The following is a 17,271-nucleotide window of genomic DNA, read 5'->3' as shown; positions in this document are numbered from 1 at the left end:
TGGTGAGGCTACATAGGGTACCAGTGAGCATTGTATCCGATAGAGACCCTAGGTTTGTATCTCGATTCTGACAGAAATTGCAAGAGGCTCTAGGAACTAAGTTGAACTATAGTACAACGTATCACCCACAAACTGATGGACAATCTGAGAGAAGCATTCAAACTCTTGAGGATATGCTGAGAGCCTGTATTGTGGATTTTGAAAAAAGTTGCAACCACGATACATAGGACCTTTCAATATACTCCAGCGAATAGGAAAGGTGGCTTATCGACTTGAGTTACCAGCTAGTTTGTCTCGGATCCATGGCATTTTCCATGTTTCTTTGCTTAAGAAATATCATTCGGATCCGACTCACATTTTGCCACCAGAAGATATTGAACTCGACGAGTCTTTAACCTATGAAGAACGACCCATTCAAATATTGGATCGGAAGGTGATGGACCTGAGAAACAAGCAGATTCCATTAGTAAAGGTTCTATAGAAGCATCATGAAGTGGAAGAAGCAACCTGGGAGCTAGAAAAAGACATGCAAGAGAAATATCCCGACCTGTTCACAACGAAAGGTATGAATTTCGAGGTCGAAATTCTTTTAAGGGGGAGAGAGTGTGGGGACTTGCAAATTCCTTATATTTTTCTTTAAAATACCCTTTTATTTGGAAATTATTCATTTATTATGTCCCTACTACCCAATCACCCTACAATAAGTGTAAATGAATATAGAAGTAAGGGTTTCGTTATCCGTTTTCAAGTTAGAGCGAATTAGGGTTTTCACGTTTTTCCGTAGTATGACTATTCGGTACGGAGTGAGGATCAAATTTGGTAGGTAAGAGTGACTTTTGGATGAGGAAATATTATATGATTTGAAGTGATAATAATAAGTTGGTGACTAGAGGTTAAAACCCTAGTATACGTGATTTAAGAAAAAATGGCTCGAACCGACGGGTATCAATCACTACCGATTGAACCCACCACTTGACCACCACTTCCTTACCACCACATACCCTTGATATTTTTGCAAAATATCCCCCCTCATCCTCAGCCATATAGCCGAAAATTGTGGCCAAAATGCAAGGAAAAAGAAAGCAAAACTTGGATGGCTTTGGTGGTGACAAGTGTCAACCATCTATGGATCCTTGGCCAACCTTTTATCTCACCTTCTTATCCCTTATTTCAGCCCATTTTCCCTCATTTCTTTCTGTTTTTGTCTGAGAGCAAGAAGGAGCAAGAGAGGGAAGAGAGTTTCCAATCTTCTACTTTGAATCTAATCTTTTTAGTGCAAACAAGAAAAACTAAACCGATCAATCCCTAGTTTGGAAGCTTGGGAAGCTACGGAACCAAAAATCTTAAGGTGAGGTGAATGATCATCCTAGCAAACTCTTGCCTTGAGTTATAATGGCTGACCAACCTTTCTTTCTCCATTAATCATGATTTAGTTGGGTATTAATGTTAGTATTGTACTTGTGATGCTTGTTTCAAGTGGTTTTGATGATTGGATGGATGATATTTGAGTTAGGGTTTCTTGTGGGTTAAGTGTTATATGATGTATATATGTGGTATATAATCTTGTAAAGGAGATAGTAGTGGTAGTTTCAAGATAAAAATGAGAAGTATAGCTTGAATATAGCAAAATTCCAGATTTCTGGAAATCTTAGCTTCAGTTTTGTCTGGTTCTATTTCATCATGTTAGAGGCCGAACTAGGCTTAGCACAAAACAAAAACGTTGTATAGAATGACATTTTATGGTTACCTACAAAATTTTAGCTCAATCGGAGCAACGTAGCCTGTGAAAAGACAAAAATACCCTGACTGCCCTAGGAGTAAAATCAGCGGACAGTTTTGACAAGTACACTAAGTTGGTTGCGTTTGTTCACCTTGATATGTACTGAACTTGATGTGCGACGGATCTAGACGAACACCAAGTTGGGTTGATTGCGGAACCTTGACCCTTCTAGAATCACAAGCCACGAACTAAGGAGACTCCTTAACCCAAGACTAGCAAATTTAGTGAACCAAAAGTATAGTTAGAAGAACGCCACAATCAAGGAGACTACTTGATTGATAAGTTCAATGAACTGCTTGAGATTAATTCTCAAGTATTCAAAGGGAATTCTCTTGAGGCAAGAGAGAGTGAAAAAAACTCACATATATTTTATAAAATCTGAATTATTCTTTAATGAATGAAAACCTAGGCTATATATAGCCTTACAGGACTCAAACCCTAGAATGTCCAATGGACGACCTTGCCCTTCATTAAGGGTGAAAATATCTAACAACTAATTGACTAAAATTAAGACTCTGAATTCGGCCAAAGTGAAGTGAAAATTTGACCGAAGTTATTAATGCTAACAAACAACTAATAATGGTAACTAAAACCCTAATTAGCAAGCTAGTGCTCCGTGAACTAGTCTTCACTTGGTTCTTCCATTTGAAGGAAAGTGTATAGAGTAGTTTCTCCATTATGTAATCCTTCAATGGTCCTCAAGTCATCACCAACTCGTTCTTGAATCGTGCAAACAAGAGCTTGAAGTGATTCTTGAATTCTCCTAGCACGCGCTCTTGTAATTGGACCACTGGGTATTTGCATGACCTGAGCACTAGAAGTTTGAGCAGCCTTGAGCCCCTCCTCATTAGTCCCCTCCTCTTGAAGGCGATTTGTCCCCAAATCAAACTCATCGTCTGCATGAAAAGGACTCAAGTCAGATACATTAAAAGTAGCATGTACCCCATACTCACCTGGAAGTTCAAGTTTGTAGGCATTGTCATTTATACGCTCCATGACTTGGAATGGACCATCTCCCCGTGGAAGTAGCTTACTACGCCGTTTGACTGGGAACCTCTCTTTGCGCATGTGTATCCATACCCAATCGCCAGGCTCAAAGACCATCTTGTGGCGCCCCTTGTTGGCACTTTGGATGTATTGAAGTGTACGCTTCTCGATGTTGGCTCACACCTTAGTGTGTAACTCACGTACATATGCAGCCTTGGTCTTACCATCCAAGTTAACTCTCTCATGAACAGGTAAAGGAGTTAAATCCAAAGGTGTGAGAGGGTTAAAACCATACACAATTTCAAACGGCGAATAACGTGTAGCAGAATGAACAGTGCGATTGTATTCAAATTCCACATGTGGTAAGCAATCTTCCCAAGATTTAATGTTCTTTTTAATAATTGCGCGCAATAGGGTAGATAAAGTCCTATTAACCACATCGGTTTGACCATCAGTTTGTGGGTGGCTAGAAGTAGAAAATAGCAATTTAGTACCTAGTTTACACCACAAAGTTTTCCAAAAATAGCTAAGGAATTTGGCGTCCCTATCAGAAACAATAGTGCGTGGCATGCCATGTAATCTAACTATCTCACGAAAGAATAAATCTGCAACATGCTTAGCATCATCTGTTTTAAGACAAGGAATAAAATGGGCCATTTTGGAGAAGCGGTCAACTACCACATAGATTGAATCATGTCCTTTTCTAGTCCTAGGTAGTCCAAGCACAAAATCCATTGACAGATCAACCCATGGTTCCTGTGGAATTGGCAAAGGTGTATAGAGACCATAAGGGTGTACCTTTGATTTTGCCTGGTGACAAGTCACGCACCTTTCAATGTGTCGTTCCACGTCACTCCTCATGCGTGGCCAGAAGAAATGTTCTTGGAGAATCATTAAGGTCTTGGCAATGCCGAATTGTCCCATTAGCCCTTCTCCATGAGATTCTCTTACTAGGAGTGTGCGCATGGAGCTCTTGGGAATGCAAAGCCTGTCCTTGTAGTATAAAAACCCTTGAGAGATGAAATAATGCTCATGAGAGTGTCGTGGCAAGGAGGAAAAAATCTCACCAAAATCTGAGTCAGTTGCATAAAGTTCTTTAGCGTAGAGGCTTGCCTTGCGAAGTGCATCGAGGACCATTTGTAAATGCACAACATGCTCATCTAGAGTCTTACTATAGATCAAAATGTCATCAAAGTAAACGACCACAAATTTACCAATGAAAGAGCTAAAACATGATTCATGTCACGGCCCCACCTCCCCCTAAGGCGAACCAGAGGGTTCGGCGGGCCGCCTGCCCGGCTCTCGCCGGGACTCAGTCGATCACTACAGTCCTCAAACAAATACAAGATAAAATCTCAAAACTAGACTATTACACATCCAATCAATTCTAAACGTTCAAACCGTTCAATACAATCCCAATATGAATGATTACACAAAAGAAAATCCAAGTTCAATCCATACATGAGATAATCCATGAATAAACGCTACAAGCCCTTCCTTCGCCTTGAGCCCTGTGGAGGGGAATAAAACATTTTTGGGGTGAGCTAGAAGCTCAGCGAGTAACCAGTAAAATCAGTAATCAAATCGGTTTAACTATAGTTCATTTCAATGATGTTCAATTCAAATCAAATGATAAGTCCAGAAACAATTTCAACATTTACAAAACATTAAATATGGAGTATCAATAATTCAAGAAACATGTACAATGAAAAGCGATAGTAACATTCATGAGAAGGATACGTTCGTTCTCCTGCCATTTCATTGCATTTTTGGTTTCATTCGTGCATTCATTCACCCCGTCCCTGGCTTTTGGCCAGGCTCCACCAACCTACAAGGTAATACTCGAGTATACCGAAACGTTCACCCAAGTTCCTAGTCGCCCGACCGAGTCCGCTTCTGGCTCGAGACGACCGGTAACAAGGGGCAATGGCCAGTTCAGCCCAAAAGGCTTACATTCATGCGCAAGTAGCATTTAATCATTAATCATTGAAAATTTCATATTTATTTAGGTCGAGTGCGATAAAGTACACACTCGCCTAGAAAACTCGTTTTAACAATCATTGAAAGCAAAATCAATAATAACAAGACACTGATATGCAAGCACGCATGATATGTAAGAAAACAGTTCCAAAAGTAACTTTGAAAACAGTTCAAAAGTAAATAATGCAAGAAACGGTTCATAAATAAATTTAGAAATAGTTTGAGGTCACTCACCTCCATGGCTCAGAAATCATCCATCAAATATCATTGCCTTGCTCAAATCCAAGTTTTAAATCACAAACTCAATGCAAACGAGTTCCTTCAAAGTTCGGACAGCACTTCCCCTGAATTTGTTAACTTTTCCAGCCATCATGGCTTCATTACTTCCTCAAATCAGTCCCAAAGGTACACACACAACAACAAGTTCATCCAATAGCCATTCAGAGCTCAAACCAGAAAAACAGTTTTGACGTCATTTTGCGGTAATGGTACCAAAAGCACTACGATGGTCGGATGAAGGTGCAAGACCCACCGTTTCGAAGCTAAGAGATAGGGCTACAACAATTTAGAAGGCCACTCAGTCCAAATCCTAGCACAACTAGGTCAAATATGCAAAATACCAAACCAGAACCGTAATTGCAGGTTTACAAATCACACTATTGTGTAATTAGTCCAACTCAGTCTATACAGGTCCGAATGCAGAAATTCCAAAGGCATATGATAGCTAGGACATCAAGCTACATTTCATCAGAAGACCTCAACACCCAAATCCAAAAAAATTCCAGTCAAAACAACCCATTTCAGACGCAGTTCTAACATCCTGATGAACCCAGAACAGCAATAGTAATTTCGGCTTATCTCATTCTACACTACTCCAATTGACCTGAAATTTTACAGGCACTTCAAACACATCAATACCTACAACTTTCATGTTTTAAGCCAAGGACAATTCGGCCTCTATCTAGGACCTAAAATTTCGGACAGAATGAAGAACCAAGAACCCTAATTTCCAGAATTTCTTCCAAAACAGAAATTGATTGCAATTGCCAATCATTTACACTTACTAGAGTCATTCTAGGCCATTGCCAATCATCATACAAGGCCACAACAACATGATCACATTAAACCAGAAAATTCCTCAATAAAATAAAAACTTAACCAATTCATCTCAAACCAAGCAATAAACCACAATTTTCAACACTATAGCCACCATTAGGCACAAATTAAGCATCATTAAGTATAGGAGAAAGGTCAAGCACCAATTACCTAGTAAACAAGAGAGAGGAAGTTGTAGAACACCTTAGCTTCCTTGACCACTTCACCAACTCACTTACTAGCACCTAATGGAGAGGTTTTATGGAGTAGAAACAAAATCAAATGGTTGGATTATTGGATTGGAGCAAGAGGAAATCAAGATGTTGAAGAGTTTTTCTTCCTTTCTTCCTTAAGGTTGGCCGGCCATAAGAGCTTGAGAATGAAGCCAATTTTGGTAAATTTTGAGATATTTAATCCAAGGGTAAGAAAGGTCAAAGTTGTCTTAGGCTCCAACCACTCACAAAGTGACACGTGTCACTTCATTAAATGCACTTCTATCCTTTTGTTCCCTCTCACATCAATCACATCTCACCCTCTACTTATCTCTTAATACCCGATAAATTTTACACAGTATCCGGAACTTAACCTTATTGGCCGAATTTTTCCGAACTTTTCGCACTAGTGGGGCCCACGTCCATAATATATCCGTAATTTTTCAAAAACTCTCCAATACTAGAAAAATCATTTGAAAATGATATTTGCTCATAAACTTTATCTGGGGAATTTTTCTAATCAAGAAAATGTAGAAAATGCGGGCGTTTAAAAAATAAACCCTAGAAAATTAGAAAATTTCCGGGTTCTCAAACTCATTTTTTTTTTCGGGGCGTCACAATCTCCCCTCCTTAAAAGAATGTCGTCCTCGACATTCCCTCTTGTACCAATCAAGTCAAGACATCCCGCAAAAATCTCTCAAGAGTCAAATCAAACCCACAGTCCGGCATCCTAAACTTCAAGCCTAGGATACACTACAGAGATCTGAAGCCTAAGCTCTGATACCAATTGTCACGGCCCCACCTCCCCCTAAGGCGAACCAGAGGGTTCGGCGGGCCGCCTGCCCGGCTCTCGCTGGGACTCAGTCGATCACTACAGTCCTCAAACAAATACAAGATAAAATCTCAAAACTAGACTATTACACATCCAATCAATTCTAAACGTTCAAACCGTTCAATACAATCCCAATATGAATGATTACACAAAAGAAAATCCAAGTTCAATCCATACATGAGATAATCCATGAATAAACGCTACAAGCCCTTCCTTCGCCTTGAGCCCTGTGGAGGGGAATAAAATATTTTTGGGGTGAGCTAGAAGCTCAGCGAGTAACCAGTAAAATCAGTAATCAAATCGGTTTAACTATAGTTCATTTCAATGATGTTCAATTCAAATCAAATGATAAGTCCAGAAACAATTTCAACATTTACAAAACATTAAATATGGAGTATCAATAATTCAAGAAACATGTACAATGAAAAGCGATAGTAACATTCATGAGAAGGATACGTTCGTTCTCCTGCCATTTCATTGCATTTTTGGTTTCATTCGTGCATTCATTCACCCCGTCCCTGGCTTTTGGCCAGGCTCCACCAACCTACAAGGTAATACTCGAGTATACCGAAACGTTCACCCAAGTTCCTAGTCGCCCGACCGAGTCCGCTTCTGGCTCGAGACGACCGGTAACAAGGGGCAATGGCCAGTTCAGCCCAAAAGGCTTACATTCATGCGCAAGTAGCATTTAATCATTAATCATTAAAAATTTCATATTTATTTAGGTCGAGTGCAATAAAGTACACACTCGCCTAGAAAACTCGTTTTAACAATCATTGAAAGCAAAATCAATAATAACAAGACACTGATATGCAAGCACGCATGATATGTAAGAAAACAGTTCCAAAAGTAACTTTGAAAACAGTTCAAAAGTAAATAATGCAAGAAACGGTTCATAAATAAATTTAGAAATAGTTTGAGGTCACTCACCTCCATGGCTCAGAAATCATCCATCAAATATCATTGCCTTGCTCAAATCCAAGTCTTAAATCACAAACTCAATGCAAACGAGTTCCTTCAAAGTTCGGACAGCATTTCCCCTGAATTTGTTAACTTTTCCAGCCATCATGGCTTCATTACTTCCTCAAATCAGTCCCAAAGGTACACACACAACAACAAGTTCATCCAATAGCCATTCAGAGCTCAAACCAGAAAAACAGTTTTGACGTCATTTTGCGGTAATGGTACCAAAAGCACTACGATGGTCGTATGAAGGTGCAAGACCCACCGTTTCGAAGCTAAGAGATAGGGCTACAACAATTTAGAAGGCCACTCAGTCCAAATCCTAGCACAACTAGGTCAAATATGCAAAATACCAAACCAGAACCGTAATTGCAGGTTTACAAATCACACTATTGTGTAATTAGTCCAACTCAGTCTATACAGGTCCGAATGCAGAAATTCCAAAGGCATATGATAGCTAGGACATCAAGCTACATTTCATCAGAAGACCTCAACACCCAAATCCAAAAAAATTCCAGTCAAAACAACCCATTTCAGACGCAGTTCTAACATCCTGATGAACCCAGAACAGCAATAGTAATTTCGGCTTATCTCATTCTACACTACTCCAATTGACCTGAAATTTTACAGGCACTTCAAACACATCAATACCTACAACTTTCATGTTTTAAGCCAAGGACAATTCGGCCTCTATCTAGGACCTAAAATTTCGGACAGAATGAAGAACCAAGAACCCTAATTTCCAGAATTTCTTCCAAAACAGAAATTGATTGCAATTGCCAATCATTTACACTTACTAGAGTCATTCTAGGCCATTGCCAATCATCATACAAGGCCACAACAACATGATCACATTAAACCAGAAAATTCCTCAATAAAATAAAAACTTAACCAATTCATCTCAAACCAAGCAATAAACCACAATTTTCAACACTATAGCCACCATTAGGCACAAATTAAGCATCATTAAGTATAGGAGAAAGGTCAAGCACCAATTACCTAGTAAACAAGAGAGAGGAAGTTGTAGAACACCTTAGCTTCCTTGACCACTTCACCAACTCACTTACTAGCACCTAATGGAGAGGTTTTATGGAGTAGAAACAAAATCAAATGGTTGGATTATTGGATTGGAGCAAGAGGAAATCAAGATGTTGAAGAGTTTTTCTTCCTTTCTTCCTTAAGGTTGGCCGGCCATAAGAGCTTGAGAATGAAGCCAATTTTGGTAAATTTTGAGATATTTAATCCAAGGGTAAGAAAGGTCAAAGTTGTCTTAGGCTCCAACCACTCACAAAGTGACACGTGTCACTTCATTAAATGCACTTCTATCCTTTTGTTCCCTCTCACATCAATCACATCTCACCCTCTACTTATCTCTTAATACCCGATAAATTTTACACAGTATCCGGAACTTAACCTTATTGGCCGAATTTTTCCGAACTTTTCGCACTAGTGGGGCCCACGTCCATAATATATCCGTAATTTTTCAAAAACTCTCCAATACTAGAAAAATCATTTGAAAATGATATTTGCTCATAAACTTTATCTGGGGAATTTTTCTAATCAAGAAAATGTAGAAAATGCGGGCGTTTAAAAAATAAACCCTAGAAAATTAGAAAATTTCCGGGTTCTCAAACTCATTTTTTTTTTCGGGGCGTCACAATCTCCCCTCCTTAAAAGAATGTCGTCCTCGACATTCCCTCTTGTACCAATCAAGTCAAGACATCCCGCAAAAATCTCTCAAGAGTCAAATCAAACCCACAGTCCGGCATCCTAAACTTCAAGCCTAGGATACACTACAGAGATCTGAAGCCTAAGCTCTGATACCAATTGTCACGGCCCCACCTCCCCCTAAGGCGAACCAGAGGGTTCGGCGGGCCGCCTGCCCGGCTCTCGCTGGGACTCAGTCGATCACTACAGTCCTCAAACAAATACAAGATAAAATCTCAAAACTAGACTATTACACATCCAATCAATTCTAAACGTTCAAACCGTTCAATACAATCCCAATATGAATGATTACACAAAAGAAAATCCAAGTTCAATCCATACATGAGATAATCCATGAATAAACGCTACAAGCCCTTCCTTCGCCTTGAGCCCTGTGGAGGGGAATAAAATATTTTTGGGGTGAGCTAGAAGCTCAGCGAGTAACCAGTAAAATCAGTAATCAAATCGGTTTAACTATAGTTCATTTCAATGATGTTCAATTCAAATCAAATGATAAGTCCAGAAACAATTTCAACATTTACAAAACATTAAATATGGAGTATCAATAATTCAAGAAACATGTACAATGAAAAGCGATAGTAACATTCATGAGAAGGATACGTTCGTTCTCCTGCCATTTCATTGCATTTTTGGTTTCATTCGTGCATTCATTCACCCCGTCCCTGGCTTTTGGCCAGGCTCCACCAACCTACAAGGTAATACTCGAGTATACCGAAACGTTCACCCAAGTTCCTAGTCGCCCGACCGAGTCCGCTTCTGGCTCGAGACGACCGGTAACAAGGGGCAATGGCCAGTTCAGCCCAAAAGGCTTACATTCATGCGCAAGTAGCATTTAATCATTAATCATTAAAAATTTCATATTTATTTAGGTCGAGTGCAATAAAGTACACACTCGCCTAGAAAACTCGTTTTAACAATCATTGAAAGCAAAATCAATAATAACAAGACACTGATATGCAAGCACGCATGATATGTAAGAAAACAGTTCCAAAAGTAACTTTGAAAACAGTTCAAAAGTAAATAATGCAAGAAACGGTTCATAAATAAATTTAGAAATAGTTTGAGGTCACTCACCTCCATGGCTCAGAAATCATCCATCAAATATCATTGCCTTGCTCAAATCCAAGTCTTAAATCACAAACTCAATGCAAACGAGTTCCTTCAAAGTTCGGACAGCATTTCCCCTGAATTTGTTAACTTTTCCAGCCATCATGGCTTCATTACTTCCTCAAATCAGTCCCAAAGGTACACACACAACAACAAGTTCATCCAATAGCCATTCAGAGCTCAAACCAGAAAAACAGTTTTGACGTCATTTTGCGGTAATGGTACCAAAAGCACTACGATGGTCGTATGAAGGTACAAGACCCACCGTTTCGAAGCTAAGAGATAGGGCTACAACAATGTAGAAGGCCACTCAGTCCAAATCCTAGCACAACTAGGTCAAATATGCAAAATACCAAACCAGAACCGTAATTGCAGGTTTACAAATCACACTATTGTGTAATTAGTCCAACTCAGTCTATACAGGTCCGAATGCAGAAATTCCAAAGGCATATGATAGCTAGGACATCAAGCTACATTTCATCAGAAGACCTCAACACCCAAATCCAAAAATATTCCAGTCAAAACAACCCATTTCAGACGCAGTTCTAACATCCTGATGAACCCAGAACAGCAATAGTAATTTCGGCTTATCTCATTCTACACTACTCCAATTGACCTGAAATTTTACAGGCACTTCAGACACATCAATACCTACAACTTTCATGTTTTAAGCCAAGGACAATTCGGCCTCTATCTAGGATCTAAAATTTCGGACAGAATGAAGAACCAAGAACCCTAATTTCCAGAATTTCTTCCAAAACAGAAATTGATTGCAATTGCCAATCATTTACACTTACTAGAGTCATTCTAGGCCATTGCCAATCATCATACAAGGCCACAACAACATGATCACATTAAACCAGAAAATTCCTCAATAAAATAAAAACTTAACCAATTCATCTCAAACCAAGCAATAAACCACAATTTTCAACACTATAGCCACCATTAGGCACAAATTAAGCATCATTAAGTATAGGAGAAAGGTCAAGCACCAATTACCTAGTAAACAAGAGAGAGGAAGTTGTAGAACACCTTAGCTTCCTTGACCACTTCACCAACTCACTTACTAGCACCTAATGGAGAGGTTTTATGGAGTAGAAACAAAATCAAATGGTTGGATTATTGGATTGGAGCAAGAGGAAATCAAGATGTTGAAGAGTTTTTCTTCCTTTCTTCCTTAAGGTTGGCCGGCCATAAGAGCTTGAGAATGAAGCCAATTTTGGTAAATTTTGAGATATTTAATCCAAGGGTAAGAAAGGTCAAAGTTGTCTTAGGCTCCAACCACTCACAAAGTGACACGTGTCACTTCATTAAATGCACTTCTATCCTTTTGTTCCCTCTCACATCAATCACATCTCACCCTCTACTTATCTCTTAATACCCGATAAATTTTACACAGTATCCGGAACTTAACCTTATTGGCCGAATTTTTCCGAACTTTTCGCACTAGTGGGGCCCACGTCCATAATATATCCGTAATTTTTCAAAAACTCTCCAATACTAGAAAAATCATTTGAAAATGATATTTGCTCATAAACTTTATCTGGGGAATTTTTCTAATCAAGAAAATGTAGAAAATGCGGGCGTTTAAAAAATAAACCCTAGAAAATTAGAAAATTTCCGGGTTCTCAAACTCATTTTTTTTTTCGGGGCGTCACAATTCATGAATCTCATAAAAGTACTTGGTGCATTGGTTAGCCCAAAAGGCATGACCAACCACTCAAAAAGTCCATGTTTTGTCTTAAATGCAGTTTTCCATTCATCTCCTTCTTTCATGCGAATTTGATGGTAACCACTTTTCAAATCAATCTTAGTAAAAATGATAGCACCATGTAATTCATCAAGCATGTCATCCAAACGAGGTATGGGATGGCGGTACTTTACCGTGATGGCATTAATTGCCCTACAATCAGTGCACATTCTCCATCCTCCATCTTTCTTTGGAACAAGGAGAACTGGTACAGCACAAGGGCTTGGACTCTCTTGAATCCAACCCTTACTAAGCAACTCCTCCACTTGTCGTTGTTGCTCCTTGGTTTCCTCAGGATTGGTCCTATATGGTGCCTTGTTTGGAAGGGAAGATCCAGGAATGAAATCAATTTGATGTTCAATTCCCCTTAATGGAGGCAAACCAGTAGGTATATCCTCAGGAAAGACGTCTTGATACTCCTGTAAGAGGTTAGTAATAATACTAGGCAAAGAAGCATCAAGAGCATTAGTGAGTAAGGATTCCTTGCCAAATAAAATAAATAAAATCTGATTAGAATGCAAGGCCTGTCTCACATTTTTCACCTTGGCAAGCATGCTGGGTTTTCTCTCCTGTGTGGGCTCTAAGGCCGAATGAGAGTGATCCAACTTGCTTGAAGAAGGGTCGGCCGTCACTAATTTCTTAGCTTTGGCGTTGTCCTTCTTGGTGGTAGCATGCAAGTCATACTCTTTTTGTAGACTAACTTGATCCTCATGCACTTGTTGAGGTGTAAGAGGTGCAAGTGTAATCTTTTTACAATTATGTATGAAAGAGTATTTGTTCAAGAAACCATCAAAAGTGACTCTTTTGTCAAATTGCCAAGGACGCCCTAAGAGTATATGTGCAGCTTGCATTGGTACTACATCACACATAACATCATCTTCATACCTACCAATGCGAAAAGTAACCAAAACTTGTTTATGAACACGTACCTCTCCACTGTTGTTTAACCACTGAAGCTTGTAGGGACGGGGGTGCTCACTAGTTGGCAAGTTTAGTTTCTCCACCATCAATGCACTAGCAACATTAGTGCAACTTCCGGGGTCAATCACCAAGCTGCATACCTTGTTGGTCACATGGCACCTAGTGTAAAAGATGTTGTCACGTTGAAGCTCATCTTTACTAGCTTGAGTAGCTAGGGCCCTTCTTGCTACCAATCCAACTTTGTCCTGAGTTGGAACTTCCTCTATCTCATCTTCCTCTTCAACCAAGGGAGGCATGTCTTTGTAATCCTCCTCTTCATCATTAGTGACAATGTCTCCATTTGGTAGGACAAGCATGGTCCTTGGGTTTGGACATTGGCTTGCAATATGCCCAACCCCTTGACACCTCCAACATTTGGTGTCACGATTCCTAGGTTTTGAAGTTTCAATTGTTGGCTTTGAAACAACCTTGGAGTCGGTTTTGGTAAAAGGTGGTCGTGAGCTTGACCCTTGATCTTGCTTCGGCTTTGGAGGGTTCCAAGCGTTCGGACCTCTCTCCTCCCTTCTGGGCTGGAATGGTCGAGTAAATGGTGGCGGATTAGGGTTATAATTTCTGGTGGTACCCCTCCATTTGAGCCTTTGCTCAATCTTGATAGCCTTTTCCATCATATCTTCTATCTCCACATAGTATTGAAGCTCAAGTTGATCGGCTATTTCAACCCTCAGACCACTGAGAAATCTTGCCATTGTAGCCTCTCGATCTTCTTGAATATCAGCTCTCAACATGGAGATTTCCATGTCCTTGTAGTAGTCCTCAACTGAGCGTTGACCTTGTGTCAAGGTTTGAAGTTTTTGGTACAAGTCTCTATGGTAGTGACTTGGTACAAATCGCTTCTTCATCAGTCTCTTGAGCTCAGTCCAAGTGGTTATAGGTGGTTCTCCACACCTTCTCCTGCTTGTAGCTACTTGTTCCCACCAAACTATCGCATAGTCGGTGAATTCTAGTACGGCAAGTCTCAATTTTTGTGCATCGGTGTAGTCATTACAATCGAATACTAGCTCTACTCGACTCTCCCATTCAAGGTATGTATTCGGATCAGATTTGCCTTGGAAAGGAGGAATCTTCATCTTAATCCCCTTGATTGCATCACCGATTGCTCTTGTGTTTCGCTTCGGTCTTCCTTGCTCGTATGCCTCATGTTCCGAATCGGCATTGGAGTCACTAGATTCCTCCAGGGTGGATTTTCCCCTAGATTTCCTAGAAGAAACCCTAGATGAACTTAGTTGATCAATCTGCTCATGGATTGTTTCCAGCCTTTGGTCAAATCTCCTCTGCATTTCCTTCCACATATCATCCATTTTACGTGATAACTGAGCAATGGTAAGTTCATTTTCCTGAGACATGGTGAAACCTGCAAAACTTGACAAATTGTTAGTAGGAAATGCCTCACTTGCTCCCTTAAGTGTTTCACTCCTCTCGTGTTTTCACTCAAGTGCTTATATCACTCTAATGCTCTCACCAATTCACTTCTCAAGCCACTTGATTGTTTCCTTTGAAGAAATCAGAAATTTTCTCAAAGAAGTTCAATCAAACCTTAATCAAATAGTATCCAATTGTACCAAAGGAACAAGAAGCAAGAGTAGAAACGGAAAGCTCAAGTAATGAATTCGATAAGGAATGGAACGAGGAAAAATTGATGTACAAAAAAAATGTCCAAGTACGATGATGGAGTTTCCCAAGTGTTTTACTTAATTTCCTAATTGATTTTGGGAACCAAGTTAGGTGATGTATTTATTTGGAAAATTCCTTAAAGTCGGCTTTCCCAAAATTTCCAGATTCCTTTTTCCTTAACCTTCCAAAAGTCGGCTAGAAACCCAAGTGCCAATCAGATTTTGGTAACTTCCTATTCTAACCGAGACTACTCTCTCCAATTTCCAGAAATTGGTTTCTTAAAAACCCTTCCCTCTCGGCCACACACCTTTCCCCAACAGTCGGCTCTCTCTCTTCTCCCAAGCAACAAGGCAATTCGGCTCCCTTCCTCTTTTTGCAAGGCAAGGCAGCCATGGTTCTTGTTTCAAGATAATGGCCTCCCAAGATGATGCAAGTGATGTTACCCAAGACTCCCCCAAGCGACTTGCTCAAACAACTTTCAAGAACTCTATTCCTAAAATAAGGAAGCCATGTATGGATGCAAGATCTTACAAGAGACTTTTTATCCGAAGAGAAGTTCAAGTGTTCAAGTCCCAAGGTAATCAAGAACTCCAAGAACCTCGCAAGGTGGTGCACGTAGTCAAAGTTCAAGGTGATCAAGAATTCCAAGAAGAGGTAGGTCAAAATTTTTAGAGGGCCTTCTATGTTTTAATTTCCTGTTTTGGGTAGTAACAATATGTAACACCCGACTTAGCAATGAAGGCTCGATCCTCCCCTCAATTTCTTGTCAACCGAATGTTTTCTTCTTTTCTTTCGTTCCTTTTTTTTTTTTTTTAACTCTAAGAACTCACAGCTACTCGGCTGTTTTGGAGTGAAATTTCCAGAATTACTGTCAATTCCCCAATTTGCAATAACTCACAACCCAAGTTTCCCAAGGCTACAAAAAACCTTTCCAAGAACTTCAAGACTTCAAGTTGATGAACACGTTGATAAGCAAGGACTTCAAAAACCTTAAAATTTTGTAGGTTTTCTTCAAGAGCCACAACACCAACAAGTTAGACCCCAAATCAGTTCAGAAAATTAAATGCAACATCTTGGATAAACAAAGGAACACTTGGACAATTTTTGGCCAAACTAGGAAACCCTAGCCGTCTTCTTTTTTTTTTGTACTAACCAGATTATCCAAAGACAACCACGGCTAAGCTTTGAGGCAGATCCCAAGGAAATTCACGCAACAAAATAACGCACGAAGTGTACAAGAATCAAAAGAGAAGAATTCAATAAACGATGCAACAAGGAAACAAATAAGATGCGGCTGTTTTCTTTTTTTTTCTGTAATTGTCACACGGACTGACACAAGGAAAGACACGACCAGATTTGAAGAGAATACTAGAAAACTTACGAAGAAAAAAAAAGGAGAAAAACAAAGAACCTCAACGGGATATACTTGATGTCGTCGACTAGCTCTTGATACCAACTGATGTGCGACGGATCTAGACGAACACCAAGTTGGGTTGATTACGGAACCTTGACCCTTCTAGAATCACAAGCCACGAACTAAGGAGACTCCTTAACCCAAGACTAGCAAATTTAGTGAACCAAAAGTATAGTTAGAAGAACGCCACAATCAAGGAGACTACTTGATTGATAAGTTCAATGAACTGCTTGAGATTAATTCTCAAGTATTCAAAGGGAATTCTCTTGAGGCAAGAGAGAGTGAAAAAAACTCACATATATTTTATAAAATCTGAATTATTCTTTAATGAATGAAAACCTAGGCTATATATAGCCTTACAGGACTCAAACCCTAGAATGTCCAATGGACGACCTTGCCCTTCATTAAGGGTGAAAATATCTAACAACTAATTGACTAAAATTAAGACTCTGAATTCGGCCAAAGTGAAGTGAAAAATTGACCGAAGTTATTAATGCTAACAAACAACTAATAATTGTAACTAAAACCCTAATTAGCAAGCTAGTGCTCCGTGAACTAGTCTTCACTTGGTTCTTCCATTTGAAGGAAAGTGTATAGAGTAGTTTCTCCATTATGTAATCCTTCAATGGTCCTCAAGTCATCACCAACTCGTTCTTGAATCGTGCAAACAAGAGCTTGAAGTGATTCTTGAATTCTCCTAGCACGCGCTCTTGTAATTGGACCACTGGGTATTTGCATGACCTGAGCACTAGAAGTTTGAGCAGCCTTGAGCCCCTCCTCATTAGAACTAGCTTTTAGTCAAAACATGAAATTTTTATTACTTTGTCTTAG

The 17,271-nt window shown here is 39.6% G+C and overlaps 1 protein-coding gene across 1 annotated transcript; it reads right to left on the bottom strand.

Moving 5' to 3' along the window:
- Positions 1–2,944: 2,944 nt before the first annotated feature.
- On the bottom strand, positions 2,945–14,713 carry LOC113704656 (uncharacterized). The gene is made up of 4 exons (XM_027226538.2): positions 13,364–14,713; positions 12,564–12,853; positions 3,597–3,938; positions 2,945–3,233 (listed from the first exon to the last, which is right to left on the bottom strand). The coding sequence occupies exons 1-4, from the start codon at positions 14,711–14,713 to the stop codon at positions 2,945–2,947; spliced, it is 2,271 nt and encodes a 756-aa protein (XP_027082339.2).
- Between the last annotated feature and the right edge of the window lie 2,558 nt (positions 14,714–17,271).

Source organism: Coffea arabica, chromosome 8e, assembly GCF_036785885.1.
Source record: "Coffea arabica cultivar ET-39 chromosome 8e, Coffea Arabica ET-39 HiFi, whole genome shotgun sequence".
NCBI lineage: Eukaryota > Viridiplantae > Streptophyta > Magnoliopsida > Gentianales > Rubiaceae > Coffea > Coffea arabica.
This window is presented reverse-complemented; position numbering and strand designations above follow the sequence as displayed.